The sequence below is a fragment of the Macaca thibetana genome, chromosome 2, assembly GCF_024542745.1.
Source record: "Macaca thibetana thibetana isolate TM-01 chromosome 2, ASM2454274v1, whole genome shotgun sequence".
In the NCBI taxonomy this organism is placed as follows: Eukaryota; Metazoa; Chordata; class Mammalia; order Primates; family Cercopithecidae; genus Macaca; species Macaca thibetana.
In genome coordinates, this window is record NC_065579.1 from 174,520,683 (window position 1) to 174,534,168 (window position 13,486).

General features: G+C 41.6%; 1 protein-coding gene and 1 long non-coding RNA gene across 2 annotated transcripts in view; one reads left to right on the plus strand and one right to left on the minus strand.

The window, feature by feature from the left end:
- The window catches only part of CMSS1 (cms1 ribosomal small subunit homolog), a 370,849-nt gene extending 362,892 nt beyond the window's left edge, over window positions 1–7,957 (minus strand). Inside the window, exon 1 of the mRNA XM_050782097.1 lies at window positions 7,734–7,957. Within this exon, the coding sequence (XP_050638054.1) occupies window positions 7,734–7,797 (64 nt within the window). The 5' untranslated portion in view covers window positions 7,798–7,957. The remainder of the gene's footprint in view (window positions 1–7,733) is intronic.
- Window positions 7,958–8,215: 258 nt separating this feature from the next.
- Window positions 8,216–13,486, plus strand: part of LOC126949330 (uncharacterized) — a 67,482-nt gene continuing 62,211 nt past the window's right edge. The window contains exon 1 of the long non-coding RNA XR_007723661.1: window positions 8,216–8,257. This is a non-coding gene — a long non-coding RNA (uncharacterized LOC126949330). The remainder of the gene's footprint in view (window positions 8,258–13,486) is intronic.

Consider the following 13,486-nt stretch of genomic DNA (forward strand, 5'->3'; position numbering starts at 1 on the left):
TAATTTTATGAATGCATCTGAAGTGTTCAACTAAAGAACATCAGATGAACAACAGATAAAAGATTTGTGTCAGGCTGGGCTCTGTGGCTCACACCTGTAATCCTAGCAATTTGGGAGGCCGAGGCAGGCGAATCATGAGGACAGGAGATCGAGACCATCCTGCCTAACACAGTGAAACCCCCTCACTACTAAAAATTAAAAAATTAGCCAGGCATGGTGGCACGTGCCTGTAGTCCCAATTACTTGGGAGGCTGAGGCAGGAGAATCGCTTGAACCCAGAAGGTAGAGGTTGCAGTGTGCCAAGACTGCGCCATTGCACTCCAGCCTGGGGGACAAGAGCAAAACTCTGTCTCAAAAAAAAAAAAAAAAAAAAAAAAAAAAGATTTGTGCCACAAAATAACGTATTATTATTGAATCTGATGGAAGAAATAGAAGTTATGTATAGGCTTTCCACATTTATCAGTAGTATTTTTCAAGAGATTCATGAACATTTAGCAAAATTACAGCAGGAACTACCTGACATGCAATTTAGGGAAATATGCATAAATCTCCAACTTTAAATGTTCATAATTGTTGTCAAGAACCACTCATTTAATCATTTGCAAGATTGCAGAAATTATATGCAGTAAATTAAACCAGACCATGAAGGTTATCTAAGGGTCCATCTGTTACAGCCTTCAAGTATAGAACAATGACAAATAACATAGTCATTTTTCTCCCTCCTCTTTCTTCTTTCCTTCCCCTTGCCTTTTAAATTCATCTTGCCCCTGTGTTTTGCCCTTGAATATCTGTCAATACTACCTGCATTTTGACTGAACCACATCAATGTGTAAATCCTATAATATAAGCTGATTATGTTTTTCCCTCTAATTCTGGTACAGTGTCTAAAACAAGGCTAAGCACGAGAGCTTGACAAATGATTTTGAAAACAACATGCCCAGAAGTCGATCCTCTTTTGTGTTTTATTAACATCGCCTATAAATATTCCAAGTCTGAATTTTATATGTAGAGACAATGCCTTACAACATCTACAATGCGTGACTGTCTATATGTAAAACTAATACTGTAAAGGTTTAACTTCAGTGTGAAAAAAGAAAAAACACAAAACAAAAAAAAGCCTGGGTATTTGGGTTTAAAGAAAAGATCCAAGGTGCTCCCCTACTCCATTTCCAGAAGGAATTCAGCATGGATAAAGCAATATAATTTGAAGAATATACCATAAAATGATATTACAACGAAAATATTTACAAAGCTCATTTCAGCAATCTCAAAAAGAATAAGCACATAGATTCTAGGTGACAAAAGTTGTCACCAGTAAACATTACAGGCTTATTTACAAAGAGTCTGTTGTCCTCTTTCCAAAGGTAATTTATATAATTAAATCCAAATATGGTTACAATAAAATGTTAGTAAGACACAGTTTTACAAGGACTACTAATGTAATTTTGAAAAGAGAAAAGTGGCATTTGCCAAATCTGTCAAAAGCCTGGACAGGAGTTTGACAACTCTGCTAGCAGATAGAGGTCCTTCTGATAAAGATCTCCTAGGTTGAGGTCTTCAAGGTGTGACTATGAAATATTAAGAACTAATTAGTTAACTAACAAATACTTAATGAGTGCCTACTCTGTACCCAGATACTACTCTAGGCCCTGAAGCTAAGGCAAACAAGACAAACAAAATATCCACTCACATGGAGCTCTTACAGTCTAGTGTTGGGAAAAAGTAATAATTTAACAAGGAAAAATAGTAGTTGGTGCTAAGGGCTCTGCTGAGGATTACAATAACATAATAATTTAATAGATATTGTGATAATGTAACAGAGCACCTAGTTACTCTAGACTGCCTGATCAGGAAGTGCCGCTCTGAGTAGGTGATGTTTGAATTGAGTACTTAATGTTAAGACAGAGCCAGCTGGCCAGGCCTGGTGGCTCATGCCTATAATCCCAGCACTTTGGGAGGCTGAGGCGGGCGGATCAAGAGGTCAGGAGTTTGAGACCAGACTGGCCAACATGGTGAAACCACATCTCTACTAAATATACAAAAATTAGTTGGGCGTGGTGGCAGGCGCCTATAATCCCAGCTACTTGGAAGGCTGAGGCAGGAGAATCATTTGAACCCAGGAGCTGAGATCACGCCATTGCACTCCAGCCTGGGCGACAGGGCGAGACTCCATTTCAAAAAAAAAGAAAACCAGCCAATCAGAAGGACAGGACAGAAAGGAAAAGAAACAGCTAAGGCAAAGGGCTAGGACAGAATGAGTGTGGCCTACTGAGGAACAGAATGAAGGCTGGAGTGGGTGGGACAGCATAAACTATAGGGGAGTAAATAGTAGAAGACCTGGTGGCCACCAGCCATGGTAAGTAATCTGAATTTCATTCTATGTGCCAGGGAAAAAGCTATTGGAGGGTTTAAGCAGGAGAGTGGCCTGACTTCTTTTAAAAAGACCCTTAGCTGGTGAGTGGGGGACAAGGTAGAAACTCTGAGCCCTGTTAGAAGCTTACTGCAGTGGCTAAGGCAACGTATACTCCAATGGAGGCAAAGAGAAGAAAAATGCAAAGAAAGATTCAGGATACGTTTTGGAGGTAGTGACAACAGGACTTGATGGATGAGATATAGGGGTGAAAAAAATAAATAAATCAGAATACTGCTAGGCCTTTGTGAAATTAGGTGGTTGGTGGTTTAATTTATGGAGACAGGAAAGTCTGGAGAAAAAGCATGTTTGGAGAGTAATTCAGTAGCTGGGTCTTGTCTATATTTGACATCCCTATTAAATAACTAAAGATCTAAAGAAGGCAGCCATATATGTTAAGCCTTGAGCTCCAGGATCAGGTTTGAGTTACTGGCAGAAATGGTTCTCAAAGCCCAAATGGAAAAGCTGCTTATTTGTAGCTCCAAGTAACCAGTGTTCTTTAAAAGAGTAAACTTTGGAAGACTAACAGACACAATTTGATAATGATATATAAACAAAAGAGTTTCTAAATTATGAGTCTCTTTAAACCGACAACAGATTATTCCTTTAGAGATGAGATTCTTACCACTGATAATTAGAATGCGAAATATAAGCACACAGGCTCTGGTTTCAGACTGCCTGCATATGAATCACAGCTCCCCCATTTACCAATTAAATAGATAGTATTGGGTAAAGTAAAGTAAATAGTATTAGGTAAATCACTTAATTTCTCAGTGTCTCAAATTCCTCATCAGCAAAGATAACAACAGTAACTACCCCCGGTGTACTTATGAAGATTAAATTAACTAGAATGTGTAAAGCAATGAAAACAGTATCTGGCAGGTAGTAAGTGCTCAACAAATGCCAGCTGGTATATTATTATTATTATTATTTTTTTTTGAGACGGAGTTTTGCTCATTGCCTAGGCTGGAGTGCAGTGGCATGATCTCGGCTCACTGCAACCTCCACCTCCTGGGTTCAAGCAATTCTCCTGCCTCAGCCTCCTGAGTAGCTGGGATTATAGGCGCGTGCCACCAAGCCCAGCTAATTTTTTGCATTTTTAGTAAAGACAGGGTTTCATCACGTTGGCCAGGCTTGTCTTGAACTCCTGACCTCAGGTGATCCACCTGCCTCGGCCTCCCAAAGTGTAGGAATTACAGGTGTGAGCCACTGCGCCCGGCCGCAAGCTGGTATTACCACCTGTAGTCTCCTGGCATTGTACACAGAAATGTCTTAACACTTCAGTTTTCTAGTTAGATGCTTGGGAAGAGATGGTATCAAAGATTCAGAATGAGGTGGGGAAGCATATGAAAGACCCTCCTTAAAAGACATGGAGGCTCAATGTTACAGACTGCTAAGAACATGCTCTTTAAAAATAAGCTATCTGTATGCCAGTTATTCCTAAATCTGCATCTCAGCCTGGATCTGGCCCTGGAGCTCCAGACTCACATACTTAGCTGCCTACTGGGTACTCGACTTGGTAATTTAATAGGTATATCATTGAAATAAAAAGGGAAAGCAATCAGTATTCTCTTCATCTTCTGTAAGGAGATGATCCAGTAACATTTTCTTTTTTCTTTTCTTTCTTTTTTTTTTTTTGAGACAGAGTGTCACTCTGTAGCACAGGCTGGAGTGCAGTGGTGCGATCTTGGCTTGCTGCAAGCTCTGCCTCCTGGGTTCAAGTGATTCTCCTGCCTCAGCCTCCTGAGTAGCTGGGACTACAAGTGCCTACTACTACACCTGGCTAATTTTTGTCTTTTTAGTAGAGACAGGTTTTCTCCATGTTGGCCAGGTTGGTCTCGAATTCCTGGACTCAGGTGATCTGCCCGCCTCGGCCTCCCAAAGTGCTGGGATGACGGGCCCTCAAGTGACATTTTGAACTGCAGAATCTCTCGACTCCCTTCCATAAGTCACAAAATCCATGCTATAATTGACATTCTCTCAGTTTTCACCTTCACACTGAGAAAGTACCCAGACTGGTCAACTACATTAAAATCTCAGGCATTGTATCTACTCATTTCAGCATTAATATTTTCAAATCATTATTCTACTGAATGTATTACTTACTATAAGTCACTTCAAACAGTTTCTGAAGGTTTACAGGGAATAAGGAAATAAATCAAATATAAGATGTCATTAGATGATTCCTGGGATCTTATGCCTAAGGCATCCTGGGCTGCACACTCAGCACTGCGACTCCCAGCTGCCTTATGTTGGGTCATGACTCCAGTTGCCACCAATGGAGTGACTAGACATCCCCTAAGGACCAGGAGAGTCCCTGCAAAATTCTAAATTCATAGCCTTCCACTCACAAAAGTTTCTAGATTGGATGAGAAATTATATGTCTACCTACATACTCTGTAGCAGGTAACATGCATACACACACACATTTATTCTGCTAACATACACCAAACACCGATTAAGTGCCAGGACCCATGGTGAGCTCCAGTGCAATGCAGGACTCTAGCACAAAAATGACAGGTTTTAAAGAGCCATAAAAACTTTGTGTTACATACCACATCTAAGAAGACAAGAGAACAGCCAAAAAATAGTACAGTTCCTTAGACAGACAACAAACAGACAGCTACATTAGATGTTATAAACCATGTATAACCAACAAGTATTTGTAAGTGACTGAAATGCTCCACTGCCTTGCTACCATGGATGTGAAGTGGGAACACGTGATAGCGAAAGATGTTTTTTTTTTTATAGGCAAGTAGCATAATCCACAATAGGAATAAAAGCACCAATACAACTATCTTTCCTTTCTGTGATTTAACGTATTATTTCTCCTTTGACTTTTGAAACAAAACATAATTCACATATTTTAGGCTGAAATAACAATTGAATACATCTGACATCCCTGTCAAATAACTTAAGACTTCAAGAAGGCAGCCAGGTAAATAAGCCTTGTGCTCTAGGATCAAGGCTAGATCCCATCAACATAAGAAGAATCAGGAAATCTGAAATGGTTCAGCTGTGATTCCTTTTGAATTAGAAACAGTGTACAGATTACAGTTACGCAAATTACCAGTGAATACTCAAGGAGATTTCAAACAAATGCATATATTTACTTTGCTTAGGAGCAGCGAACAAAGCAAAGGCCTATGATAAATTTAATGTCAGCAATTTTCAAAGCTTACTCTTGGCCGGGTGCGGTGGTTCACACCTGTAACCCCAGCAATCTGGGAGGCCAATGCGGGCAGATCACTTCAGGTCAGGAGTTCGAGACCAGCCTGGCCAACATGGTGAAACCCCGTCTCTACTAAAAACAAAAATTAGCCAGGCGTGATGGCAGACTCCTGTAATCCCAGCTACTCGGGAGGCTGAGGCAGGAGAATTGCATGAACCCGGGAGGTGGAGGTTGCAGTGAGCTGAGATCGCGCCATTGCACTCCAGCCTGGGGGACAAGAGCGAGACTGTGCTTCAAAAAAAAAAAAAAAAAAAAAAAAGCTTAGTCTTATGGCTAGAAGGAATTTAAGAAGTAGAGTAATCTTAGGCACTCCAACACATTGTCTTCATGGGAATTCTGGCAACTTAGATGAAGGAGGCTGTAGCAATTTAAAGTTTTACTAGATTCAGTGTTTAAAACTGTTGGTTGGTAAAACCCTAAAAAAGATGATCTTTAAGGGCTCTTTACAGATTATGATACAAAAGCCCAGAGAAGTCACATAGTAGTAGTGGGAAAAGTATGACTTTCAAAATCAATCACACTTAACTCTTCCCAGACCTCTTCTTCAATGTGTGTTCCTAAGAACACGACTTAACTTTTTTCTGTTTCTCCACCTATACAAACGAAGAGAATACTTACCTTTTAGGGATGTTATGAAGGCTAAATCAATTCATATTTATGACGACATTTGTCACATAATAGATACTCAAAACATGTTGATTGCCTTTCTTTCAAGGGATGAATAACTTGAAAGTCACACAGCTAGTGAGGACTAGAACCAAGAGATCCCCTTTACCACTCAAACAGAATTCAACTATTTCTTAAATGGCCACTATTCGTCTTCAGTCATATCATAAAATAGAGCTTTTTAACACCTGAGTTGGTAGGGGTAGTTATTAAAGTAAATGTGGAACACCACAGGGCTGCAAAAGAGTCAGGAAGTTTAATCAAGGAAATATTGTATTGGCTACCTTTCTAAAAATGACATCTGCTTAGTTTGTACCTGAAGGCTTGTCCTTCTGGAAACAATGCAACAACTAAAGTTGGTTATTTTTAATGGATATTTCACAACTAATATTTCAAGACTGTTTGCAGCAAATAGGTATCAAGTGTCTAACATGTGCAGGGCCCTGTAGATGACAGAAGTATGAATCCAACTTTGGACCTGTCTTCTCTAGTAGAGAAGAGAGACAGACCTTGAGGAGTGATAAAAACCAACCAACCAACCAATAATTGCATGGTAGGTGTGATGGAACTTAAAAAGTTCAAGGCCAGCCTGACATGGGGGGTTACTTAATGCTACTCTACTTGGGGATAAAATGCCCGTCAGGAGTTGGTAAACATAGCAAAGCATAGCAGAAACTATTCAAATTGTGTTAATTGAATTCTAGTATTGTTTCTCAAAGGAGTTAGCTTTGTGAACTTGTCAAGTAACTTGACATCTTTAGGTTACGTTTCTCATCTGTAAAATAAGTGAGTTCAAAGGATGATCTCTATTTAAGCCTCCTTCCAGTTCTAATATTCCAAATTACATGATAAGGATCATGACCACAAGAAATACAGTAACTTATATTTACCGCATATCTATTATATGTCAAGCACCATGCTAAAGTGCATTATTGTACTGTCTTCACAACTTTATGAAGTAGACATTATTGTTATCATTATTTTACATGAGAAAAAAGAGGCTAAACAGTATTAGAATACTGCAGTCGTGATTTGAATGGAAGCAGTCTGAATCAGTAACCCCTGCTTCTGACCTCAGTCTGAAGGGTAACCCTGAATTGAAGCAGTTCATGGGTCACCCTTACCCATCACACAAAGTTGCTTCTCGTCACAAAAACTGTCTTATCCATTCTCAAGAAATAATGAAAAGAGAAAGCTTGGGAAAGGATCCTTCCTGGCTGGCAGACAGATCTGAGTTAATGTCACGTTGTCTGTTTCACGTGTTAAAAAGTCTCTTGCACCACTTTCCCCGAGATGCTTGCGCGCTCCCACGGCTGTGCGCGCCCCTGTCGGGCTGACACCGCGACCGCCAGAAGCGATCACGGCTGAGGCGCACGGAAGGGCTCCGGGAGAGGCCCCGTAGGAGCGCGGGTACAGAGTGGGTACCTGGGCTGCTGTCTGCTCCAGTTGGCTGGTTCTCCCACCACTCGTCTCCGAGATCGTCTGCCATCTCAGCTCAGGATTCGGCGTGGGCTGAACACCACGGGGAGGCGGCCAGCTGCGGAGAATCACGCTGTCTCAAAGCCAGTTCTGTCGGCGTAGGTACACGCGGAGCCCCGGCTAGATACTGTCGCCTCCGCCCCGCGGCGATGACGTCACACCTCCGCCCCGCCTCTCCGGCAGCTACTTCCAGACTCGTCGCAGTTTTCACACAGGCGCCGACAGGCAGAAGCAGTTTGGAAATGGAAAATAAATCTTTCCAAAGCTTAAAGACAAAAAGGAACATAAGACGAAAGGAATTGTCATCGTTTTTGAAAAATGTATTTAAAAAATTTTTGTTTAGGTGTTCTGTTTCCCGATAAGATTGTGTCGAAAGTGTGAGACGCGATGCGAAGACGATTTTTCTCCGCTCAGTTTCAAAGAACTTGGGCCGCGGGAGAAGACACAAACACGTGCGTGTGTTTTCGCTTGTGCGTCAATGTTTCAGAGTTTATGTGTTTGTACAGTTTGCTCTTAGAATAACATGCACAAGGATCCATGACCATGAATGTCTGGCCTTTGTAGTAAATGTAGTTCTGCTATTTATGCAATATGAGTAAAGAAAATGTAATTGGTCTGGAAAGGCTCGCCCACAGTAAGACGCAAGTGGCCAAAGACCTGAAAGTTGTTTTGCCCGTACTCCCTCGGTTGTGTATCCCACCCCCTATTTGGGAAACGAAGTAATAAGGGAGCCCGTTGCTTCGTAACTATAGGTAAGAGACCCACAGTGCCTCTTGTCCCATTCCCAACGTGAAGTGGCAGGGAGGGACTAGGAAAACGCGCTGGGCACCAAGTGTTGGGGCTACCTGTGAAGTAATTGTGGACGGTATTTTTCAGGACGTCAAACACAGAGGTAAAAAGTATACAAAATGTATTAAAAGCACGCAACGTGCCTGGTACTATGCATGGAATAGTAAGATGAGTCCATTCAGATGTCACCCTACAGTAGTGGAAGTGTAATGTGTAAGAATAAAGGGCTAGGCTTCTAATAGGATACATCCTCAGAAATGACAAGACAGGGAACCTTAATCTGATGAGGACGGGATTAGCCATATGTGGAAAATTACCCCGTGTGCACCCAGCTCATAGGTGTTTTATAAATGCATTGCTGCCTAGACTTTGTCAGCACACTCTAAATGCCCCAAAAGGGAAGATATTATGTATAAATATGGCAAATGTAAAATAATCTATAAAGGTCAAAAACAATGTGACTTTTGTGAAGAAATGTAGATGACAGGAGATTTTCGTGATTAATAGATTATTGAAAAAGAAAGGTAAGAAATGCCAGTGTGGAGGAGGAAGTGCTATGGCTAATAAATATGAAAATATGTTCAGTCTGATTATTAATCTGGGAAATACAAAAAACACCACAGCGAGACGGTTTTTCAGGCAATAAATCACAAAATTAAGAGGTATGGACCGGGCGCGGTGGCTCACGCCTGTAATTCCAACACTTTGGGAGGCCGAGGTGAGTGGATCACCTGAGGTCAGGAGTTCCAGACCAGCCTGGCCAAAATGGCGAAACCCATCTCTATTGAAAATACAAAAATTAGCCGGGCGTGGTGGCGGGTGCCTGTAATCCCAGCTACTTGAGAGGCTGAGGCAGGAGAATCTCTTAAAACCCGAGAAGTGGAGGTTGCAGTGAGCCGAGATGGTGCCATTGCACTCCAGCCTGGCTGACAAAAGGGAAACTCCATCTCAAAAAAAAAAAAAAAAGGAAGAAGAAGTCTGGCAATACTAAATTATGGAACGTTTATGCATCAATGGGCACTGATGCCTGTTTAGTACCATGAACTATGAATGGTCTTACATTATATTCCACCTCGCCTCAGCCTCCCGAGTAGCTGGGACTACAGGCACGTGCCACCATGCTTAGTTATTTTGTTGTTCTTTTTCGGTTTTTTTTGTAGAGACTGTGTTTCATTTTGCTGCCCAGGCTGGTCTTAAACACCTGGCTTCAAGCAGTCCTCCCACTCCAGCCTCCCAAAGTGTTGGTACTGGAGGCCTAAGCCACTGTGTTCAGCCATTTTTTACATTTTTAAAGCATTGTAAGAAACAGAACAAAACAACCAAAAAAAAAAAAAAAAAAGGTAAAGAAAGATATGCAGCAGACTGTAGCCCTCATGTATATACTATTTATTATTTATTCCCTCATGTATTTGCTCTAACTTTACAGAAATAAGTTTACTGACCCCAGATTATATTGAATAGCCAACCTAAGTTGTAGCATTCATTTCTGTTCTATTTGTTATTAGTGAATTGGTTATTAGTGAATAGGCATCCTGGTTTATAAATCAGTGTATTGTTAAACCATACTCTCCAGTATCTGATCGTATCATCTAACACAGGGAAGCTCAGGCTGAAATAACTATTAGGTCTTTTTCTGCTCCCTCTTACTGTTCAGTATCTGAATGAGTATTATCAGAGTTTAAAGGAGGAAACATTCATTTCCCAGTGGGGTGAACTGGGAGGTAGCACTTGACCATGGATGTCTGTGGGCAAAAATGGATAGGGTAAATAATAGTTCCTTGGCAGAAAGATTGGAATGTTGCTTTGAATAGGTTATTAAACTTTACTGGGCCTTTATTTGTGAGTCTGTAAAATAAAGGGGAGAGATTTCATGATTCCTGTGGTCTCTTCCAACTCCATGTCTTGATCTTGAGTATCAGACTAAGAATTCTGGATTTTTATCATTGTTATTAGAGGCAAAGGACATTCTAGAAGTATTGTTTTAGGAAAGCTAGATTGGTATTACTGTGCAGGATGGATAATGGATTTGAGCAGAGCTTCCCACCTGGCGTGGGTGGGCCGGAGACCGACCCCGCAGCCTTTGGAGGAAGCAGTGACCTTGGGGCAGTTGCCTCAGGTTGAGGGGACCATCATCTTCACTCTAGTGTTGTACAAATATCACCATTTTCTATGGATGCCATGATGTGAAAGGTTGGCAAGAACTGAATTAGTAAGAGAGCGATAAAGTTTGAAGGCTGTTTTGCGAATGTTCACCACACAATGAAAAGGTCTTAATCAGTGCAGAGGTTCTTAGTCAATAAGCCCAGCCTGTAAGTGTACTTCATAATGTATTCAAACTTTTGCATCATGTAGACAATAATGGTAGTAACAATATCAACAATAGCATGTTCTAGGTACCTCTCTATGCCTTTTATATCGTAATTCATCTAATCATAACTCCATGAGATGCTGTGCTGGGACTAGGGTGAGGCAAGCAGAGACCTAGGACACCAGATTTAAGGAGGCAGTCACTCTCAGGCTGACACTGACACCAACCTGAAAATGCTTGTCTCACTTGAGTACTGATGCTGGTCCCTTTACTGAAGGCCACAGCTCTAGTTCAGCAGCTCTCCTCAATTCTTTCTTCTGAGTCTAGTAACTACTTATTGCCTTTGCCTCTTCAGACTTAGGAGTGGTAAGTGCTCCCCACCATTACTAGTCCTGGGGTTCTACACCATGTTTCATTTCCCTAACCCTACCTCATGTTCAGAAATACTCCCCTTACTAAATTCTTTTTAGTTTTCCAACTTAAATGGGTCATCTTTTGCATGGTAGGACCCCAACTGATAAAATCACTGCCTACTTAGGATTCCCCTCAAAGCAGAGCCTGTGACAAAGGCTTGGGTGCAAGTAGTTTATTTGGGAGGTGATCCCTGGATGCAGGAATAAAGGCAGAGAGAGTGAGACAAGGAAGGAGGATTGATATTAAACTGGTTTTGATATAGACAATAGCTGGCTCTTTATCCTGTTGGAGACCCTCTGAAAAAAATAAGATATACCCCGGAATTAGCCTCACAAAGTGATACAGGAGTTAAGAAGAAATTACTTAGATAGATAGTAAGGGTATGGGAGTCCTCAGTAAGGCTTTTCTTTTTAATGAAAAGCAGCCCCAAATCATTTTCTAACAAAGAGCAGCCTGCAAGCTGGGAGCCTGCACGAATGAATGCTGGCAGGAACTAAGGACTAGACATGTTCAAATGGCACCTCCATCTTCCCGTCTCTGCCAGCCACGTGTACTGCAAGGAGCAGACAAGATGGCACTGATCAACTGGAAAGTCCATTTGCATAATAAGATTAGGGTGGAGTGACCGGCCTTCCCCGTGTGCTATGTAAACATCATAGCTGGTCGAACCAATCTATGAGCCCTATGTAAATCAGACACCGCCTCCTCAAACTGGACTAGAAAATTCGGCACATTTGCCACCAGCCAGTCTTTTCCGCAGGGAGACCCCTTTCTCTATATAAAGAAGAGACCTCTTTCTCTTCTCTTCTGCCTGTTTAATGTATGCTCCTAAACTCCTCGTGTGTGCCCAGGTCCTAAATTTTTCTGGTGCACATCAATGAACCCCAGGGTATACACCCCAGACAACATAGCATCTTCAAAAGGACAGAAGGCTAGGACACTTACCACTGACTGTCATCCACCATTGAGTGAGGGTTGTTGCCAGGGATATGAATTGGCAGATATTCCCAGGCTGTTGGAGAAAGCCCTGAGGCAGAAGAGTAGAGCGGTCACACTTCAGCTCACTTGAGGTGGGATGATGACAGTGTGCCCAGAGCTTTCCTCCGTGGCTGAGCCAATTTGAAAGTGAGCAAAGGGGCATAGAAAGCATCTGCTCCAGGTTTATACCGTTTTTCTTTCCATTTTGTAGATGATGAAACTAAGGCACAGAGAATTAAGTAACTTGCTGAGTTACTAGTAAGTGATTTCCCGTCTGCCCCATGACCTTCACAGCACTCTCAATGTGGTCTGTGTCCCCAAAATGACCCACACTCACTGGACTAGGGTAACAATAGTATAGAAAAAAAGGAAGAGCCAAAGTGAGGAGCATTACCACCAATTTGTGCTAATGTTTTGGAAATAGGATGGTGAGGAAAACAGAAGTCAAAAAAATCTATAGGTTCATATCTGAAAAACTAAAAAAATAAAATAAAATAACATCATAGATGGGAGTAGTAAAAGGAGGAAGGAACAGTTTAGGGGATAAAATGATGAGGTAGGCGTTAGACAAGGACAAAACAGGCCATAAACAATAAGGACAAAATAGACAAAAAACAAGTAAATGAATAAATAAATTCAGATAAAAATGATAAGTTCAGCTAAAAGATAAAAGTGCTATAAAGGAACTACATAGCAATTGTGACCTAGGTGGGAGGGTTAGTGGAGGACTGTGGCAAGAGATGAGGATGGAGAAGTACATGGGGGCCATACCTGAAAGAGCCTCTCAGCAATCATAAGGATTTCAAGCAGGAAACCATTGGGCAATTTTTAGGCTGTGAGATCTGCTTATGTTTTTTAAACTGGGTGATGTGTAGGAATAGTACAAACAGAAAGACTGGGTTGGAGGCTCTTGCAGTCATCAAAGCGAGATAGCAGTGTCTTGGAATTTGATAGTAGAAATGGAAATGAAGAGAAGTGGGACTGGATGAGATTACTTAGGGAGATAGTGTAGAGAGCAGAAAAGAGTTCCTGGGCTTCCACTATTTAGATGTCAGGTGGAGGAGGAGAGGCCAAAGAGCCAGGAGAAAATAGTCAGAGGGAAGAGGAGAGCGAGGCAAATATGATCCCTTCAAATCAAGAGAGAAGAGTAGTCCAGAGACAAGGGTGCACTGCTGAGAGTCAAGGAAAGGGGGATAATTGCAAGAGTCAG